The sequence below is a fragment of the Sceloporus undulatus genome, chromosome 6 (assembly GCF_019175285.1).
Source record: "Sceloporus undulatus isolate JIND9_A2432 ecotype Alabama chromosome 6, SceUnd_v1.1, whole genome shotgun sequence".
NCBI classification, from domain to species: domain Eukaryota; kingdom Metazoa; phylum Chordata; class Lepidosauria; order Squamata; family Phrynosomatidae; genus Sceloporus; species Sceloporus undulatus.
This window is the reverse complement of record NC_056527.1, coordinates 128,590,837-128,610,512: the sequence shown is the minus strand read 5'-3', so window position 1 is coordinate 128,610,512 and position 19,676 is coordinate 128,590,837. Positions and strand designations below refer to the sequence as shown.

Here is a 19,676-nt window from a genome sequence, read left to right as displayed (position 1 = left end):
TTTTTAAAACCAGGAAGTCAAATCTGATTCACCTCCTGTTTTTTTTTTTAAAAGAACTTTCATGAGTTTAAAATGGTGGTGAGGAAGATGTGGCAGAATTAGCTCCTACATCATGTAAGGACAAATTCTGGGTCAAAAACATTAAAATGATTAAATCCTGGGTCAAAAAACATTTTTGGAGGGTAAAATGAGTTGGAGATGCTACACACAGCTTCTGGGCCACATTTTCCACTTTCCTTGTATACAAGATACCCACTTCTTTTGTCCTCTGCTTTCATGCTCCCTGTCCTGCTGCTTGTTGTTGTGTGCCTTCAAGTTGTTTCTGACTTATGATGATCCTATTATAGAGTTTTCTTGGTAATGTTTGTTCAGAGGTTTGCCAATGCCATTCACTGAGGCTGGGAGTGTGTGACTTGCCCAATGTCACCCAGTGTGTTTCATGGCCAGACTGAGAATTGAACCCTTGTCTCCAGAGTCGTAGTATTGCTGCTACAGTTTGCTAACTGCTGAACACTCACAGTGTCCTTACTAGACGACAGCTTCCTTCTCAAAAGTATGCCCCAACAAAAATAAATAGGCTAACAAAAACAGACTTCCTCATGAAGTGTCCAGTAACCATTCAACTGTGAGAATCTTTTACATGAGTGGCCCATAAGCAGCAGAACAAGATAATTTAGTCAATAGGTCTATTTACTAAAATGATTTCAAAACATCAGTATTAAAATTCTATGGCTAGTCAGAAATAACAAGGAATGAGTTGAACTTGCAGTCATACCATATGGTCTTGTATAATCACTAGAAAATAGTATTTCACTAGTTTTGTTAAAATTGGATTTGTTTGGTAGACTTCTTACCATTTTTATTTTCTCTCTGCTATTCAATGATTCACCTCATTTAACACAGGTAGGAGGATAACAAAGAAAGCCCTGGATGCTTGGGAGAAAAGCTAAGCTAGACATTATTCTGAAATTTATTTTCAGCTGTTCATTTGACACAATATAAAAGAAAGTAAGGATGTCAAGGCCCTTTTTTGTTCTCAGAAAATATACTGTGAGTGGTAAGAAAAGCTTAATTCATTCCTTTAAGACTTGCAAGAGCTCAAAAATAAGAGTCTACAGATCATAAAGAACTATGAGTCATTAAATGTAAAAGTATTAAGAGTTTAGACTAGTGCTACTCAAAAATACTGGTCCCTAGTCCAGTGCTGGACTCTGAGCCACTGACTACTAATCTTTAATGAGTTTCTAAAACTAAAGAAACAGTTCTGGCCAACAGACACAAAATGGTGTCAGTTCCTGGCGCATTATAAAACAAATTGTTAGCCAGGAAGCTTGAGGAGCACAATGCTAGACAATTCTTTCAATGAATTAAATCAAATTAAGGAAGGATAGTTTGCTTTGGTTATGAATTCAACTATTATAGCACAGACTGCTTCGCTCTGTGGATGTGACATGCCCTTTAGATTTCTCCATCCAGAGGAAAGTCAAAGTCGTTAAAAATTAAAAATTAATTAACTGAACACTTTGTAATGAAAATGACATCTAAATTAATAGAAAGATCATCATATTCTTACAGGTTTTAAATAGGAAAAAGCAGCTAGAAAATCTGACATTGTAACAAAACATTTACCTGATTGTTCACCACCACATGAACTGTCCCATGTGTAGTATAGGAAGGCAGGTCACTCAAGTGGAAAGTCTCATAAACTATACCTTGCCCAGCAAAAGCAGCATCTCCATGCAAAAGGATGGACATCACCTTTGAGGAAAAGCATCATCATCATCATCACTATATATCTACAACTGAATTAAAGCTTAGAAAAGTTTATTTTTGCACTACAGGTTGTAAAAACCCCAGTCAGCATGGCTTCTACCTATGTTGGACTGGGAATATGAGAACTGTAGTCCAAAGCAGTAACTGATGCTAATGAGAACTGATGCAAATCCAGAAGGAGAAATTAATTGCTGTGGAAGAAAGCCATTTGTGTTACACATACTAAAACAAAAACAAAATAAAACTCTTCCTTTTGCCCACTTATGGGCATACAACTGAAAAATCAAGAACAAAGAACTGAACAAGTCACATGTAATCACTTAATCACTTACTTTTTTCCCTTCAGTATCTCCACAATAAAATTGCTCTGCCTTTGTCTTGCCCTGAACAACTGGATCAGCAGCCTCCAAGTGAGAAGGATTTGCAACCAATGAAAGAGTGATGGTCCGGTCAGTGACTCGATTAATTCTCCGGTGATACATTCCCAAGTGATACTTTACATCACCTGAGCCCTGACAAAAGACAGTAAGATCAACCTTAAGATCTTTGAGGTTTTGATAATGTAAATGTTCATATTTTAAGTCTTACCAAAAAGAAAAGAAAAGAAAAAGATTTACTGTTTGTATCCTTCAGACAGGGATAAACTGGAAGTCTGAGGTGCACTGAATAATCAGAGCTAGCACAGTATACAAAACACAACAGAAAAAAGCAAAGCATTGCAGCTTAATCTGGAACTTCAACCTGTATTTATACAGACAGAAATACAGAATACAGGAAAAGAGAATCCACCTAAACATTAAGACCTTCCTGATGGTAAGAGATGTTTGAAAGTGGAACATGCTGCCTCAGAGAGTGGTGGAGGCACCTACTTTAGTTTTTTTTAATAATAGAAACTGGGTGGCCATCTGTCAGGAATGCTCTGATTTTGTATTTGCACATGGCAGGGGGTTAGATTGGATAGCTCTGGTGGTCTCTTCCAATGATTCTAAGTGTACATGCAGGAATTTTGGTGTTGCAAGAGACACACTTTTTGAATGATGCCAGTGAGGAAAAGTGCCCCGAGGGCAAGCATCCCTTCAATGAAAACAAGTGTTAGAAAATCCAGAGAATTCAAAGAGCCCGCCAAAAACTGGAGATTAAGTGGCCAACAGCTGGGATCAAAAAATGAAAGTAGCTGAAGGTAGTTCCTCAATGTTTCTAAAGTGGTGGAAGAAAAGGGAATGGCAGTTGTGGTGGGAAGACCCTCATATCAGGTTGTTGGATGTTGGCAGGGCTACTGCCAAAATGCTTCTCTGAGGTTCCAGAGGGTTCCAAACTATGCAGGATGGCCCATTTGTGTGAATCACAGACCACGAGGAAGAATCTGCTTTACATGTTCTTGCTCTGTGGCTTACACACTTGTAGGTAATTGAGTGGCTTTAATGGTAGTTTCATGTCTTGTCTTTTTCTCCGATGAGGCACAGAGCTCTTCACTGTTTTCATCTGAATTAGTGGCTTTTTTCTGTAAACAAATTCCCCCTCGAATGTCATACTCTAATTATTTGTAACCTACACCTAAGTAGATGAAGTACAAATTATATTTTAGTCTGGAAACCGAGAGAGAGACATTCTCAACCAGCTGGCAAGACAGAAGAACAAAAGCTGAAAAGGATGGAGAAAGGAAGCAATGGACCAAATGGTTTGGAATTTTGGTCTTCTGCCTTGATTAACTGTCATGAAAGAATATCCCTATGGTTGTGGATTGCTATAGGAAATATAACTCACCTCATCAGCAGCTTCCAGTTTGGAATCAAACTGGCAGAAAATCTGCTCCAACTCCTTCCTGATAACATTGGCAAGGACATTCAGACGCCCTCTAGAAAACCAAAGCAATATTTAGCAAAAAACCCCAAAACAAAACAAAACAAAACCCTGCAAGGATTTGTCTAGACACAATATTCATTTAACTTATTCTGCCACATCTCCTCTTGCAGTAAGCAGGATTATGCCATTTCTGAGTGAAACAAATTCCTATTGCTACCATTTACAACTCAGACAAAGTTTTATAATCTTTGCATTCGCCTTCATAGCAACCCTATGTGATAGCAACCTACTCTTTTCATTTAAAAAGAGCGTTGTGCTGCTGTAAGGAGAGCAATAGCCTCATAATCACAAAAGTGGAGGCTACAGCAAAGCCGAGAAACCTCCTGAACTCAAGCCAAAATATTTCAAGAATGCTACAATCTTGTCCTTTGCAATAACCAATTTATATCAAGAAAAAAAAATACCTATGAGGCATTCCCATGATCACATAATCCACTCCTTTTTCACTTGATTTGTCAATTATTGTCTTTAAAGCAGGGATCAGAACCTCACAACCTTCCAGACCAAAGCGTTTTTCAGAAGACCATTTCCTGTGCAGGAACTCTTCAAATCTGGAAGGCATAAAATGAGTTATTTTATAATGGTCATCGTGGGATATTTGTAATGCTTTTATTCTGTCAAGCTTTTAATGTATCTAACATGATTTAATTTCATCTGGCTACAGTCTTGTTTTCCTCTGTTTGAATGCTCTTGCAAACTTCGTTACTATTTCATTTGTTTATAAAAGACAATATAGAAATGTTTGATGAAACAGAAAAGAATACAATTTTAGGTGTGGAATACCTAAGCCTTTTTTTTTGTTAGGGAGGAGAAGAAGAAAATTGTGCTATCATAGAGACAATATATTTTTAAATGGCATAAACTTCCACAGAATACTGTTCATCAGAGGTAAGGATTACTATGCTGAGTTGACATATGTCCATGTGTATAATGCAAAAAAAAAAAAAGTTTTATAAGTAATGAGATTAGAGGTAATGTATGGTGAGTATTAATAACTCTAGATGAAACTTTAGCTTTCTTTTTCAACCTCCCCTCCCCCCCTATATTTGTCTATTTGATTTGTTAAACATTTTTGCCTCTTGGTAGGGTGGTTCCTAGTAATACATACTTTACTCCTTGGAGGCAGCAGTAGTTATTTGTTCAAGCAACAAGACACACCTAATGAGACACTTACATTGAAAGATATGTTTTGACATATGGTATACAGACCCATGGCTCTCAGCCAAGGTGTAAATATGGACAGATTAGAGCTGTATCTTTATGCTTCAATCTATTAAGAATGCCAACTTTAGATTCACTCCTTGTTCCTTCTAACCTGGGCCATGCACCTACCTTTGCAGTTTCACTGCCCATTCCATGAAACTGGAACGATTTGCCATGTTCAAGTACAGAAAGTTGCATTTAAGCAGACAAAAGAAATTAAAGTACCTGGTTGACCGAACTAATCTAGCCAGAAGAGTGCGCTTTTCTTCACTAGAGAACTGCATGATCCCTGGTGTTTCAAATTTTTCCCTTATCCATTGGCACTGCTCCAGATCATTAATAAACATAAATTCTACACCAATATGTTGACAGTAGGCCATCTGTGCAATAAGGATAGAGAAGATGTAAGGTGAAGCAGATTTGACCATCATCATCATCACCACCACCATCAATATCCTGCCTTTTCCCAATACTAGGACTCAAGGCAGCTCACACATTAAAAAGATTACAAATAAAAACATACAAAATGCTGCATTAAAATTGAATAAATCTAAGAATAATATTAAAAACACACCCTCTATAAAAGATATTAAAAACAATAAACAACACAATTTAAAACAATATAGCACTTCTAAATAAAATGTTTTGGCCTGTTACCAGAAGGACATCAAAGACATTTTGGAATGTACTCTACATGCGGTGTTGAATTAGGCCTGGTGCTCTATATATTGTGTGTGTACTTACAGAATGCCTACATCCTACAGCAGGAATGGGAAACCATGGCCCTCCAGATATTTGTGGCCTACAACTCCAAGCAGTCCTAACAAGCTGCAGTCCAAAAACATATGGAGGGGAAGAACTGCCCACCCCTGCTCTATAGTGTGCCTCAGAGCCCTTGAAGAGAGGCTCCATGACAGATAAGCTGAAGTTATAAAGCACTTTTTGATGGCAGATGTTTGAAAACTAATGCATAAAGATTTGTCTAAAGTAACACTACTAGCTGTGCTTTATGTTTTTTTATATTTAAATTCTAATAACAAGAAAGGGGAGTGCAGTAGATTCAGGCAGATAAGGAAAGGAATGTCTGGCAAGAGGTCACAAGACTGGCCTTTAAACAACCTTGCTGGAAATTATTTTTAGGCATAGTCACGACACTGAAAGTTAACAGGCAGACAACAAGGTTCTATTTCCTTCACCAGAAAATGGTGCTGACGTATGAAATATGTTATTAGAACCTGGTCATCAAGCGGGGAAGAGAAGCTAACCCACAAATTTAGAATCCAGGGGGAATATTTTCAGATACCAACAGAGCTTGGAAAGAAGTCATTGCTGATGAGTTCTGAGTGCTTGACTTTTTTGCATGAACTGTAATTCTGCATGAATTACAGCAGGGACAGAAAAAGTGTCACCACTCTTGAGGTTCTTCCTCCCATCTGCCTCTCCCTTCCCTCTTTAAGAGTCAGTAACAGCTGTTCTTTTGCTGTGCTAAGCGAGAAGTACCCAAACTGCCAAGGGAAAATTTTATGCTGCCAGAAAATTAGGGAATAAATGCACTTCCATCAGGAATAGCCATTAAAATATTAAGTATTTCTATCTAGATACTTGCCAGAATGCAGTTGTTTTTGGAGATGAAATCCCAGAAGGATAAATTCTCACACTTCTACATTTGTTTTTGCATGTGGACAATTATGTTTTGGATTTTATTTTACTACCTTTCTGAAACCACAAGTGCACCAGGGATCTAATTCCCCCTCAGTATATTTTCATAAAATAGTTCCTGAGGGAATTTATCTGTCCAAATATTCACCTTACAGTCCTATTCTCTAAGGACCATCCACATATGCTGTGAAAATACTATGCTTCAGATTAAGGAACGACACAGCTGGCTTTTAGCAGCTGAGTAGCTGACTCTGTCTATCGACCCTCATAATATTCTCAGAAGAGGAACCTGTATTGAAAATGTTTTTCTCTTGTGGTTTCCAAAAGAAGTGCCAGTCATCAGAAACAGCACTATCAGTTGTTTTTTGTGTTAATACTTTTTATTGGTTATATCACAACATAAGTATTCAATAATAAACTTGTTTTAACCCATGCAAAGGGTCCAAAGCAAATGTCTTCTACAGGCGTAAGAACAGGGCATCAGTTTGCTCCAGTAATTTACGCCAAAAGGAATATCTCATAACAGCTAATGAAAGGATAATTTCTAATAGCTGTGATATGGCTTTTGGACAAAAAATGTTTTGAGAACTAAGCTTGACAAGTGTGTTCTTCTACAAGCTGAACTCAAGAGCACTTCCTTATCACCAGCACTAACAATGGGGCAATGGATGGAAGTATTTGTGTGCTTTAAATCTGCTTCATACAGGGAATTTCCTATGTAAGAAATGAAGAAATTGTGGCACTTGCTAAGTAAGGTGCCCAAATTTATTTCTGGACAGTTGTGGAATGAAGCTGGAAAGATAGCTCCTATAAAAATATGAGCTTTACATGGCAAAAACTTCAGTATTAAACCCTAAGTCTATGTTCCTCTTGCAGTGCCAGATTTATTCCTAACCAATGTTGTGTAGTTCTGAGAGTGCTGAATTAAGACTCAAGCTGAAATGATCACAGCCTTGAACCTCACTGAAAAAACATTCTCTATCTCTCAGCCTAACCTACCTCACAAATGAGGATAAATAAGTGAGAAAAACTATGAAGTCAGGTCTCCAGTGTTCTTACCTCTAAACGGCGAATGATTTCCCGAAGTGGAAGAGCAGACTCATTTCCTCCAATGAAAGTGGTAGTGGGCAAGTGGAAGACCTTGTCCAGATCCGACTCATCCAGGCCATAAAACCCTACAGGTTTTTCATGGGTAGAAGAAGGCAAAAAAGGAGCGAGGGAAGGTGTCCAATGCAGGGAGCCATGGCACAGGAACCAGTTTTTTGGTAGTGAAGGGAAGGGACAAGAAAGCAGCACAAAATAAGCATGAAGGAGGTTTGTACGAATAAAAAACAAGCAGCAATTAAAAATGATAGACAAGTAAGCAAGAACAAAAAGGTTTTGTAAGGCATACAGAATATAAACACAAATTATATACTTGCCATGACAATTGGTAATTAAATCCAGAGGAAGAATCAGTCAGAATTTCAGACCCACATACGTACATTTTAGAATATAAAAAAGGAAATAAGGTACAGCACAGTGAACATAGATTGCCACCACATTTTCATATCCAGAATTAAAAGTAAAGTAAAGCAGAAAAAAAAAAGAGGAAAGGACCAACTTCCCAAACCAAAAGGCTGAAAAGCAGTGAGATAATGTATGGTGCATAGAGTTCTGCAGAGGACTCTCCTGAATAGCTCACCCTGGGAAATGATGATTCCACAGTGAACTGGTCTCTTCACAAGTAAAAAAAGAACCATGCCTCAAAGGCTTGGTTCCTGGAAGTCTTGAAATTTTCCCCTACAACGATCCATTTCATTCTTACTTCCCTGTTTCATCTAGCTTTCAGTCACCAGGACTATCATATGCTTCCACAATACTTCCACAATAATTCAGCACCAGATCCTGGAATAATTACTGTATATACAAATATTACAGCTAAGAATCAGGCAGCTCTGACAGAGAAATTCTTCTTAATAATGTGACAATACTTTATGGCATATAGATAAAAGTAAAAGGCAAGGCCAATATTCTAATTCAACAAAAGCACACTGGGAGTCTGACTGAATGCTGATGAGAGCGCAGATGACTATTTTGAGGTTCAGTGTTCTCTCCTGAGGCAGGAAACATGAAAGAGTTTCTACTGGTAACTTAGTGAGAAGGGGGAGATCATACAAGGGCCATCTCTCATTCTTGTTCCTATGACAGGACAACTGCCAAATATTTGTTTGATGAAACATTTTTGCTTCATTACATAGAACATCTTGGAAGCAATTCAGTACAACAAACTTTATATGAATCTTAATGATAAGCTTCATGATGCTGAATCCTCACAATTTCCCTGTAATGTTTAGTCATGCTTACTGGATGGTGGTTTTCTGCAAGTGGTAAGCAATGACAGGATTCCACAGGACAGCATACTGTACAGACTTGGAGTCCTGTCCTTCTGAGGGACATTTACCATATCACTCCTTCTTAAAGAATAGAATCTGCAATATCCAAAGAGTTAGCAAGCTAAAGACCCTCAATTTTTAAAGCAGTATGGATACATACTCAAAAGACAAAATGAGTAGCTGACATCTCTATAAGGGCTGCTGTTATAGGAGCCTTACACTTCAAGCTTTACTTAACCTCAGGATTTTGCTGTGGCCACACAGACAACTGCAGGATTGCTCTTTATGATCAAAAGCACCTTTCAGTCTACTATATTCACACCATTTAGAGATTAGCATTTAAACACACTTGATTTCAGTTAATAGGACTGAAATCTGATCAGCTTATACAAACAAATCTAGACCAAATTCAAAACTGGATACACTTTTGAAGACTATAGGTTCAAATGACACCAGGAAAGTTGAAGAATAATCATTCTCATGCACACCACAAGAGGAATTTCCATAATAATCTTCATTTCTCAAACTTCACAATTGTGCATCAGAAATACTGATCTGCCAGGAAGAAGCCCAGATAGGTTGGTTCAGTTCCAAACACCAAAACTGTGTGGGTCTCCTTTCAATTATTAGATTTAAGAGCCTAGTTGTAAATTAAGAATTTGAACACCTACACACTTAACACTTTTGCAAACTTCCAGTGTAGGACAACAAGGACATGGCAATCTCTTAGCACAGCAGAAAGGTAATCAAGTCTTTAAAAAAAGATCCTTGGATGTCATTGCCTAACATTATATGGAAGATTTTGCAGAACAATAGTAAAGTTAATTCAAACAAATCAACCTAAGCACCACAGCAACAAATCCTCTTGGATATGTGCCGATGAGCATCCAACAACACATACACATTTCTAGGATGCTAAAGCATGGCAATGCTTTCTGAAATACTCAATGCAAAACAAGGGAATGGCAAGCAAACAATATGAAAAATGACCACAACTATGAACCAAGTGAAAGAGTAGACAATAGGAGAGCATGACAGACACAGAACTTTGATTACAAACGCCAGCTTCACCTTGAACACCGAAAACGATGAGGGGAAGGGGAAAAAAGTAACACTGTTATAAGATGGGACAAGCCATAACTTTACCTAACTGCACATGCCCAGAGTCAACTATTCAGAGAGTCCTAATCTCCAGAAGGGTTAAACGCTCATTATTTGCATACCTCCTACTGTTAGCACTCTCAGCCGCTCCTTGAATACTGCAAGATCTGGGGAAGAAGGGAGAGGTGGGATGCAGAAAGGAGAAGACAGAGAGACCCAGTCAAAGTTAGCTTTTTTAAAACCCGGAAGGATTGAGAAAATAGTCATGTAAAGAGAAAGTCAGCTTTTTACACAGTGCCCATACATACACAATCATAACCACCAAAGAAGGAAAGGGGTTAGAATGAAAGATGACTGCACTACATCTGGGGAAAGAAATCCTTGAATGAATCTTCTAGAGCCAACCACAAAGGCTGTTCAAATAATAAAAGGCATATAGGTTAAGTACAGGTTAGCAGTTAAGCTACATGGTTTGAGATCTCCTCACAGTTTCCTTAGGAATATCAAACCAGGAGTCTCTAGAGCAGGCTCCCAGTCAAACTTCACAACTGCATAAATGAAAGCCTTATTGCAGAATCTAGTAACTGGTTTAGATGAATCAGATAACCTTTACACTTTTTAAACACTGTATTTCTACCTACTCTTCCTACACAGAAAACTATGTAGTTTTCTGCTCTACACATAAAAGCAGATTTGTATCTACTTTTTAAATATAGTATTTCTATCTATTCTTCCTACTAGAAGATCATGGCAAAGTACACTAGAATTCACATACTTTATCATCCAGTAGCCTAGATTATACAGAAAGACCAGAGATACACAGCTGAGTATGTGTATCCTGTATTCAAGTCAGCAACAACAGTGGCTACTCTGGCTCTTCTTTTATTTGGGGTTACTTTACCAGGACAGGGATCAGTTTTAATAGCTTTGGCTCAATCCTCTCCTTGATTATAACACATTTTCATATTTTTTTAAAAAAGCAGTAATTTACTGGCAAGAATTTGCCAAGTGGTAACTAGATTTGTATTACTACAACTACCAGTAAAGTCTCATCCTTCTCAAATAAACTCAATGTTCAGAAGTATTTGCTGCCCTGTGCACAACCCTGTGAGGAGACCACCAGCGCTCTTCATCCCAGAAAGGTGAGTAGGCACTTTCCTAACCTCATACTCCCCTCTGAGTTACAAAGGTTTTCCAGATATAACTGTGAACAATGTTATCTATATGACATCTATATTGTTGTAAGCAATGATATCTACATTCCTATAGTGCAAAAGTGTATCGCAAAAGTGATTTAACTCCTGACTAGTCATCATTCTGTACCCATTAAACCAGGTGGTGTGACAAATTTTTGAATTTCAGGGATAGAGGACCAGTCATTAGAAAAAAGCTTACTTTACTGCATGAGATAAAGGTTCCAGAGGTTTCTTCTAGGGAAAGACCACTGTCAATGCAGAGAATGCTTTTGGACTTATTGGAAGAAATCAAGTCAGAGTAGCAGACTTTAATATCTGCTGCTTCTGGACTCTAAAATAGAGTTTGAGGTTCAAAACAGAATTTGAAGACCTTGGCCTAAGGGGCCTAGTCAACAACAATTTGCAATGCACCCCAGCCTTAAACCATTAGTGCACCCAGCAGCCAACTGTGTACTCATCTGTGCAAATTTTCTGTTCAGATTCTCTATGAGGCTGTGCAGACCCCCTCCATAAGGGGTGGCCTGCAACCATCTCCAACTGCACCGGATTGGGGCCATAGCAACCGCACGCTGCGACCGTGATCTGGCCTTTCCAGGGCACAAAAAGGAGCCACAAAAAGTTCCTTTTTACGCCCTGGAAAGGGTGTGATAGCTGTGGCACCGCGGCTTTATGGCACTCCTTTGGTGCTGCGTCGTGTAAATGCAGTGCCAGGGGAGTGGCAGGCGGCATCAAGCCTCCATGGGGGTGGAGTTGGGGCGTGCATTGTATGGCCAGTCTGCACAGACCCTATTTTGTCAGCCTATAAGATGAACTAAACTCCTCCAGTTGTAGGAAAAAGACTTTTTATGTTGTAGTTGATTGTGTGTAATTTGGCTGTAGGTCTATTGGCTATTCTAATTAGTAATATGTAATGTAATATATGTTATACAATAAGCAAGCCATCATAGAGTATAGTGTCTTTCTTTTGTCAAAATATTTCTTCTGATTATTTCTTCCTCTGGGCCTGTCTGTCTGGGAATTCTACAATGGGATGAGAGTCTGTTTCAAATACACAATAGTTCTTGCTCCTTTGGAAGAATATATTTGGAAAGATTCAGAACATAGTAGTGTTCTTGAGGCTTTCTCTAGCCAATGAATATGCCATACCTATGACAGTGGGCTCCAGGTTCAATGATGGAAATAGGTGGAATCATGAAAACATGCCAGTGGAAGAAGGCAGCTGTACTGTCTGACCTTCCCCAAAAGCCCTAACATTTAGCTCCTAGGAAGTGGAGGGTTCAGCCTTTAAGTGTTTTGGAGGTGATGTAGATAGGTTTTGGACACCTACTGAATGAAAGATGTAGAAAGAGAAAAAGTGAGTAGTCTTTCACTTTCTGATTAGGCATAGGATATCTGTGAGGAAGTGAAAAGAAATGTGGTGTGTCTATTGATAGTTTCCTATTATAGTGACACAGTCCACTCCTAGCTTGATAGAGCGTAACACATTTTGCAGAGCATCGCTCAAGACAACCTGGAAAAAGAGAAACAATGCAATTCCTGGTGATTTAAGAAAGTGTATGTTTCTTCAATACAAATTATTGGATAAAAGGATTAATGGAAGGAAACGCAGAATATAAATATAAGATAAAATGATGAAAGAAAGAAAAGTTAAGATGTGAATAAAACCAGAAGGATGAGAAAAGGAAATCAATTGTAAATAGCTGTATGTGTTCTGTGTTTTTAATGCTTTTTCTGTTTGTTTGTTTTGCTCCGTTGTGTTCTGTATGTGCATGAATTAATAAAAATATTATTAAACAAAACAATGTATGTGTTTCTAATTTCAGTTTCTGCATATTATGTTAGCCCACTAATAAGAAAAATGGCATCAACATAATAAACAAAACAAAGTAAGCAAGTATTTTAAATTAGATATGAACATGCATTTTCTTGGCTGCAACAAAATACTTGTATTCAAGTGCTAAAAACTAAAAGACACCAAAAGATCATCTGGTATTAATAGTCATAACTAAAATTTTGTGGGAAGAGTACTTAAAATAGCCAACATCTTCCCCAAGAAAAATGTAACCCACATTTAAGCTGATATTTTCACCCCTTTCCAACTCTGTGATTCTCACAAATTAGTATTTCCATATATAAATGATCAATGACTTGGTACAGGTTTGTATTTTACAAGGCAAAGGAAAAACTTTGTGCAAAGTCAGCAATTAATGGTGCAAACAACACCTTAGAAATTTGTGGCAACCTCATATAGTTCACTGTTAGGATCAGAAGAAGTGACACTGCAAGATACAATACCTTTTCAGAGTAGTTACTACTAACGATTAACTGCAAATGGCTATTATTCAGCTTTTAAGAATAGGCACTGCATTGAGCATTTAAATTTTTTTTAGCACAGCATGAAGGACAATAGAAGTGATACATTCTTACAGTATTATTGATCAGCAGACAAAGTTCTGATACCTTCATAATCTCATTTCAGTGAGTATTTTAATTTGATGTTCATTATCATATAACATAAAACTAGTCAGCACTATCCTAAATACCTGAGTGAGGTTTTGTGAGACGTTTACTGTAGCCTTCTTTGCCAGAGAGCTCTGAGGCCACAATGAACTACAGTTCCCAGGATTCCCTAGCAATGAGCCAGGGCAGTTAAATCGATCTCAAAATCAACTTTTCCAGGTAAATACGTGCAAATGGTAGTACAGGACAGAGTTCCAGTCACAAATATGGGGAAGGTAAAGGAATAAACACCTACTAATTTTACAACATTTATATTTAGCCTAGTGTGTTTGTTGCTGTTAACTGCTCTCGAGTCGGCCCTAACTCACAGTGACCCTATGAATGAGACATCTCCAAGACCCCCTTTCCTCCACTGCACTGCTTAGGTCCTGTAAATTCAGGCCTGTGATCTCCCTGACTGAGTCTATCCATCTGGAATGTGGTCTTCTTTTATTTCCATTACCCTCTAACTTTCCCAGCATTATTGTATTTTCTAGTGAGTCATGCCTTCTCATGATGTGACCAAAGTATGACAGTCTCAATTTGATTATCTTGGCTTCCAGATTTCAAGCTTGATCTGTTCAAGGACCCATGTATTTGTCTTTTTGGCTGTCCACAGTATCATCAACTTTCTTTTCCAGTACCACATCTCAAATGAGTTGATTTTCTTAACAGCTTTCTTCACTGTCCAACTCTCACATTTGTATTTGGTGATGGGGAACACAATAGCTTGGATGATTCTGACTTTAGTGCTCAGTTATACATCTTTGCACTTACGGATCATGTCTAGTATTTTCATAACGGCCTTTCCATTCCTAGTCTTCTTCAGATTTCTTGACTGCAGTATCTGTTCTGAATGACATTTCATCCAAGTTATGGGAACTCTAACTATTTAGATTACCTCATTGTCTTGGATGAATTCATGTAGATCCTCAGTGACCATTATTCTTGTTTTCTTTATATTCAGCAGTAAGCCTGCCTTTGTACTTTCTTCTTTGACAACCCTTAGTAATTTTTCCAACTACTGTGAGTCACATTGGGAATCATTATGGGGGTCTGATAAAACCCGCCGGTTTCATTGCTGATACCCAAGCACTCTTAGACACCTAACGTAGAGGAGGCAATAGCTTATGAATGTCACCTGCTAGTTAAAGATTACCATTTTACCAAGTCAAATATACTGTGCATGTTTTCTAACACATAATCAGAGAAGCACACTAAAAGCATATGCAGAGAATATTAATTAATTATATTTTTACTTACTCCCTTAAAAACCTTTCATTTTACCAGTACACACATTATGTACACATCATTAGTGGATGTCTCAAAAGTAGATAATTTGTTTACATCATTTGCAAGAATATTCTAATCACATTTTCATCTTGAAGGGTGTTAGTGGTCATTATTATTGCTCTATTCTAAGTTAGATGCATGCTACTTAAAAGCGCTTGCAGAGCCAGGTTGATTAACCTGTGGAAAGCACCAGCAATCAATAGAGCTCAGCCACCATAACCTGTACTATGTTTGGTAAAAGGGGGAGAAACACTAGTGATCAAATTAAAGAGCAATTTGGGTTGTACTGGAAAACCAAATTCCAAAAATTGCTCAGTACACCTTGTCCCCATCTGAATAACACACATGCACCTTCCAGCCAAGGATTCCGTCATTTCAGTCTCTTTATTAGATGTGGGAATGTATTCAAAAGCTTCCTTGTCATGATCACTGAAAGAGCCATTGGTTAGAATTGAAACCATGTATTCAGCTTCTCTTAGTTGTGCACCTTGCCCTAACGCTGTAATGATGACAAGTAAACTGAATGAGGAAATGTCACCACGAAATTTGCCTAGAGACCTTTGCTGGTAAAGCAAGTCACCATAGCTCCAAGCAGAGGCCCTACTGATCTTTAGAAAACTGGGGGTGGTGGCTGGTGAAGAGTAAAGGTAAGGTAAGGAGGAAAGCCCAAGCTTTATATGACTGCCAAATATTCTTCACTGCCTCAGAGAGGCATATGATTTACACTACTAGGCTAGTCAGAGTCATTTATAACTGAACTGCAATTAACAAGAATTGAAGAGAGAGCAAGCTGTCCTGTCCTGTGTAGGCAACAACTAGCGGCTACAGTGGAAGGTGAGAACAGAGAGATAATCTTTGCCATTTAATTTTTAAAGAGTGATCATTATGAAGGAAACTTAAGACTTTTCCCTTCAGACTTAGTGAAGCAATCTATTTAGAAGCTGTGAAAAGTGACAGAGGAGCTCAAGCAATGCGGCACTAACTGCTCTTGGAGCCCTCACCCAGTTTGTCTGTGGAAGTGATAATATCGGCTGGAACGGAAGAGTCCAGATCAGCATCCAAGATGCCCAGTGGGTCGAGCTGTGCTACATGATGCCCTCGAATCTATGAAATGGGCCAGGAATGAAAAGGAAAGTGGACACCAAAAGAGGGATGGGAAAGGGGAATAGAAAGGAAAGGGGTATAAAAGTTAAAAATTACATTAGAATTAATTTGCAGAGTAATTCTCACCGACGTTTGGAGAATCAGTTACTGCTGAATCATCAAAATTTACACAACTAATGCCGAGAGGATCAAGCTTGGCAATGTGGTGACCCCTGACCTAGAAACAACAACAAAATTAGTCAGTTGGTTAAATGCATTTTGTACAGTACAGTGTTTCTGCAAAGTACTGCAAGTTCACTCAGCGCAATAGTGCTGTATCTCAACAGTACTTCTGAACATGAATGCACCATAGATGTTAAATTTTTCTCTGAAGTAATTAAAAGCAAAAATATTTTATACTACAAATTTAGGGGAAAGAAGGCTTGAGGTTAGAGCAAAGACACAAACCACTGTAATGTCCAGTACATTTACTATTATTCTTTAAAAACTACTGTAGAAAAAATATTTTTCTACTATGTCTAAGAACTGGATTCTTGATTCTTACAGAAATTCTTTTAAAAATGTCATTGGCTTATGTGAATCTTTCATTAGTCCCAGCTTTTTTCATTAATATTGTAAAAATGGCATTGCTACTAGAGATGGCTTAAGGTGCTGGATCCAGGTTAGTGGTGAGGTTGGAAAACCTCCTTCAAGTAGCAGGACTAGAATAGATGCCATGAAGGGCAGGACAGGTGCTGACTGGGGATAACAGTTTGCCATTAACATTTGGTTGCTCTGCCCATGATGCTGTGCTACCGTCATCTTCATTATGTTCATTAAACATTATGTATGGATTTGCTGTTGTGTGTGTTCAAATCATTTCTGACTTATGGCAACCTTAAGGTGAACCTATTTCCTGCTAAGATTTATTTGGAGGGGAATTGCTGATATCTTTATTTAAAAGCTTGATCTCTGCACATGTATGTCTTCGTCTAGCCTTCTGAAAACTGCATTCTGAAAAGGCTGCCCAGTCTGCATGCTGAAAATGTTTATTTTCACTCCAGTAAGCATATGCTGTGGTCCTGCACAGATTCAGCCATGTGTTCATCAGAGGGATTTTGTTTTAGCCAGTGAATCATTTCCAATATAGTTATTAAAGTATGCAGTAAATAATTAAAATATAGTGCTGGTATACCAAAGCCACTTTGTCTTACCGGCTTCTTTGGGTCTAGAAAGTGAATAGTAGTGAGAAATAAGAATGTCAAAATAAAGACATCACAGTGACAAAGGATTTGTCCCAAGGGTAAACATATAATAATTTCAAAGCACTTGATGCAAATCATTTAATAAGTATGTTCTCACCTATCATATACATGTGTGAAAATCACTTAATAAGAGGTCTGTATTCATAAATGTTAAAAGAAGTTCTGCCAAGGTTTGAATACTACAGATATCACATAACAAATGAGGATAACTTTGCAAAATATTCTCCAAAATAACATCCTTTAGACTAGCTTTCTGGAAAAGAATTCAATAAAATACTTTGGAGCAGTTCAGCAGAAGTGTCTTTCTTTCCAAATCATGAATTTGTGCATTATATCCTCCAGTTATTAAAATAATTTAAGTAAGCTTTATCTTAAAGAAAACTGTTCCAGAAGCTATATTTGTACCTAAGTCCCTGCTACAGGTTGAGTCTTCCTTATCCGAAATGCTTGGGACCAGAATGTTTTGGATTTCAGATTTTGGAGTATTTGCATATACATAGTGAGATATCTTGGAGATGGGATTCAACTCTGAACATTATATTAATTTCAGCTTCATATGTACATTACACACATAATCTGAAGGTAATTTTATACACAATAGTTTTAATATTTTTGTGCATGAAACTAATTTGTGTACACTGAACCATCAGAAAGCAAAGGTGTCACTATTTCAGCCATCCATGTGGTAATTTTGGATTCTGGAGAGTTTTGGATTTCTAGATAAGGGAGACTCAACGTGTCTTGTATACTCAGAACAGTAAAAAACAAAGTATGGCCACAGCCAAGACCTACTTTCAGTTTTGAATAAACATTAAATATATTAAAGTTTTGCCTGAATTTCCTGTTACTCAAGCAGTGATTCTACATATTTGGAACATAGAGAGTGACTGTATTGGGGAACACAGTCAGAGAGTGGCTTAAACTATGCTTGAAATTTAAATAACAAAACAACAATGAGCAAAGGGAACTTGTAGCACCTCAGACACATCTATGGAAATCTTCAAAAGTTCATGCTACCAGCATCTTTCTTTCAGATAGTCTCAAAGGTGCTATAAGATTTGTATGCCAGTTTTCCAAACTAACATGGCTATGTCTTTGATAACAACAGCGAGGAAGACTTACAGTCAGTGAATGGTCTATGATTTCCAAGCACCAAGATGGCAATGACCTTAACCTATAAAATCGGCTTGTAATAAACTTTACATAAAGTCAGATATATTTAATAAGATGATCCACTATGCACCAAATCAAGCAGTAAGACACCAGTGTTGACTACAGTCTAATATAGGGATAACACTCAATACCTCTATAGCTTTCCAACACTTGTACAGAATTTAAAAGATATTTATATGCATTATCTAAATATATTCTTACAACAACCCTGCAAGGTAAGACACAATTATCATGACTATATTGCAGAGGAAGGGAAATCTTTACGATTTATTCTGCTTGCTTCTAAACTAAAACATTAAAAGCTTGAAAATACACTTTATGTTTGCCTAGCATTTCCAAATTACTTACTGAATACTAAGTGTGAAGATACCAACGTGATTATTCAGATTTAAAATCTGTCTTTCGCAATAGGACAGGTTATCCTTTGTGTTGCAGTAAACAAAAACTAACTGATGGATGCAGTGCTGTTCTTTCAGAAAATGAAATATGGAAACCTGAAAATAGCCATTACAAAAATGTCTACTGGATGTTTCCATCCATTTCTGAAATTACAGGCCAACTATAGCTTACCATGAGATCATCAACTGGATCGTTATACGTTTGGCTTAATTTTAGCCTGGTTAATTCTGTAACTTTGCCTGAGCTGTTTTACTGTTCAAGAACAAATTATGGAATTTAATTTGCCTGTTTACTGGCAAACTGAAGCCTATCAATGGATTTCATTGTACCTCTAGGTAAGTTTAGTGAGTAAAATGGTACATATACATGTGTAGGCATGAAATAAAAAGCACTTAATGGTAGAAGAATAAGCATTCAAATTGATTTCCCCTACCTAGTCATTAACTAATGATTCAGGCTTATTTTGAGTCAAGAAATAAAGTGAGAATCTCTCTCTAATCTTGTGGCTGAAAAAAGTGAATTTTGTGTTTACACTCTGTAGGAAAAATGGCAGAAAACAATCTTACCTGATATGCTCTAATAAGAGATTGGACTGCAAGATGATCTTCTACCAGTTTATCTACATTCGGCTGTGCTTGAACCAGAGACTGTGCGTGTGTCAGTGCCGATAGGCTGGTACTTAATGGAGGGGGGCTTTGGTAAGCAGTACCTGGAGCAGCTCCAGCATTGGCATTGCGAAAGAATATGTCCCATGACTAAAGGAAATAAAAATAAAATTTCATTTTAACCATCAC

General features: G+C 37.7%; 1 protein-coding gene across 4 annotated transcripts in view; it reads right to left on the bottom strand.

The window, feature by feature from the left end:
• Positions 1 to 19,676, bottom strand: part of OGDH (oxoglutarate dehydrogenase) — a 48,355-nt gene that overhangs the window by 15,278 nt on the left and 13,401 nt on the right. The window contains exons 3-11 of one of the 4 annotated variants that reach the window (XM_042471974.1): positions 19,449 to 19,637; positions 16,193 to 16,283; positions 10,097 to 10,141; positions 7,558 to 7,673; positions 5,065 to 5,219; positions 4,041 to 4,187; positions 3,538 to 3,628; positions 2,106 to 2,285; positions 1,630 to 1,758 (exon numbers count right to left, since the gene is read on the bottom strand). In XM_042471974.1, coding sequence (XP_042327908.1) covers positions 1,630 to 1,758; positions 2,106 to 2,285; positions 3,538 to 3,628; positions 4,041 to 4,187; positions 5,065 to 5,219; positions 7,558 to 7,673; positions 10,097 to 10,141; positions 16,193 to 16,283; positions 19,449 to 19,637 — 1,143 coding nt within the window. Of the gene's footprint in view, positions 1 to 1,629; positions 1,759 to 2,105; positions 2,286 to 3,537; positions 3,629 to 4,040; positions 4,188 to 5,064; positions 5,220 to 7,557; positions 7,674 to 10,096; positions 10,142 to 15,963; positions 16,067 to 16,192; positions 16,284 to 19,448; positions 19,638 to 19,676 lie in introns of all 4 variants that reach the window. The other 3 variants (XM_042471973.1, XM_042471976.1, XM_042471975.1) reach the window with 3 other exon arrangements.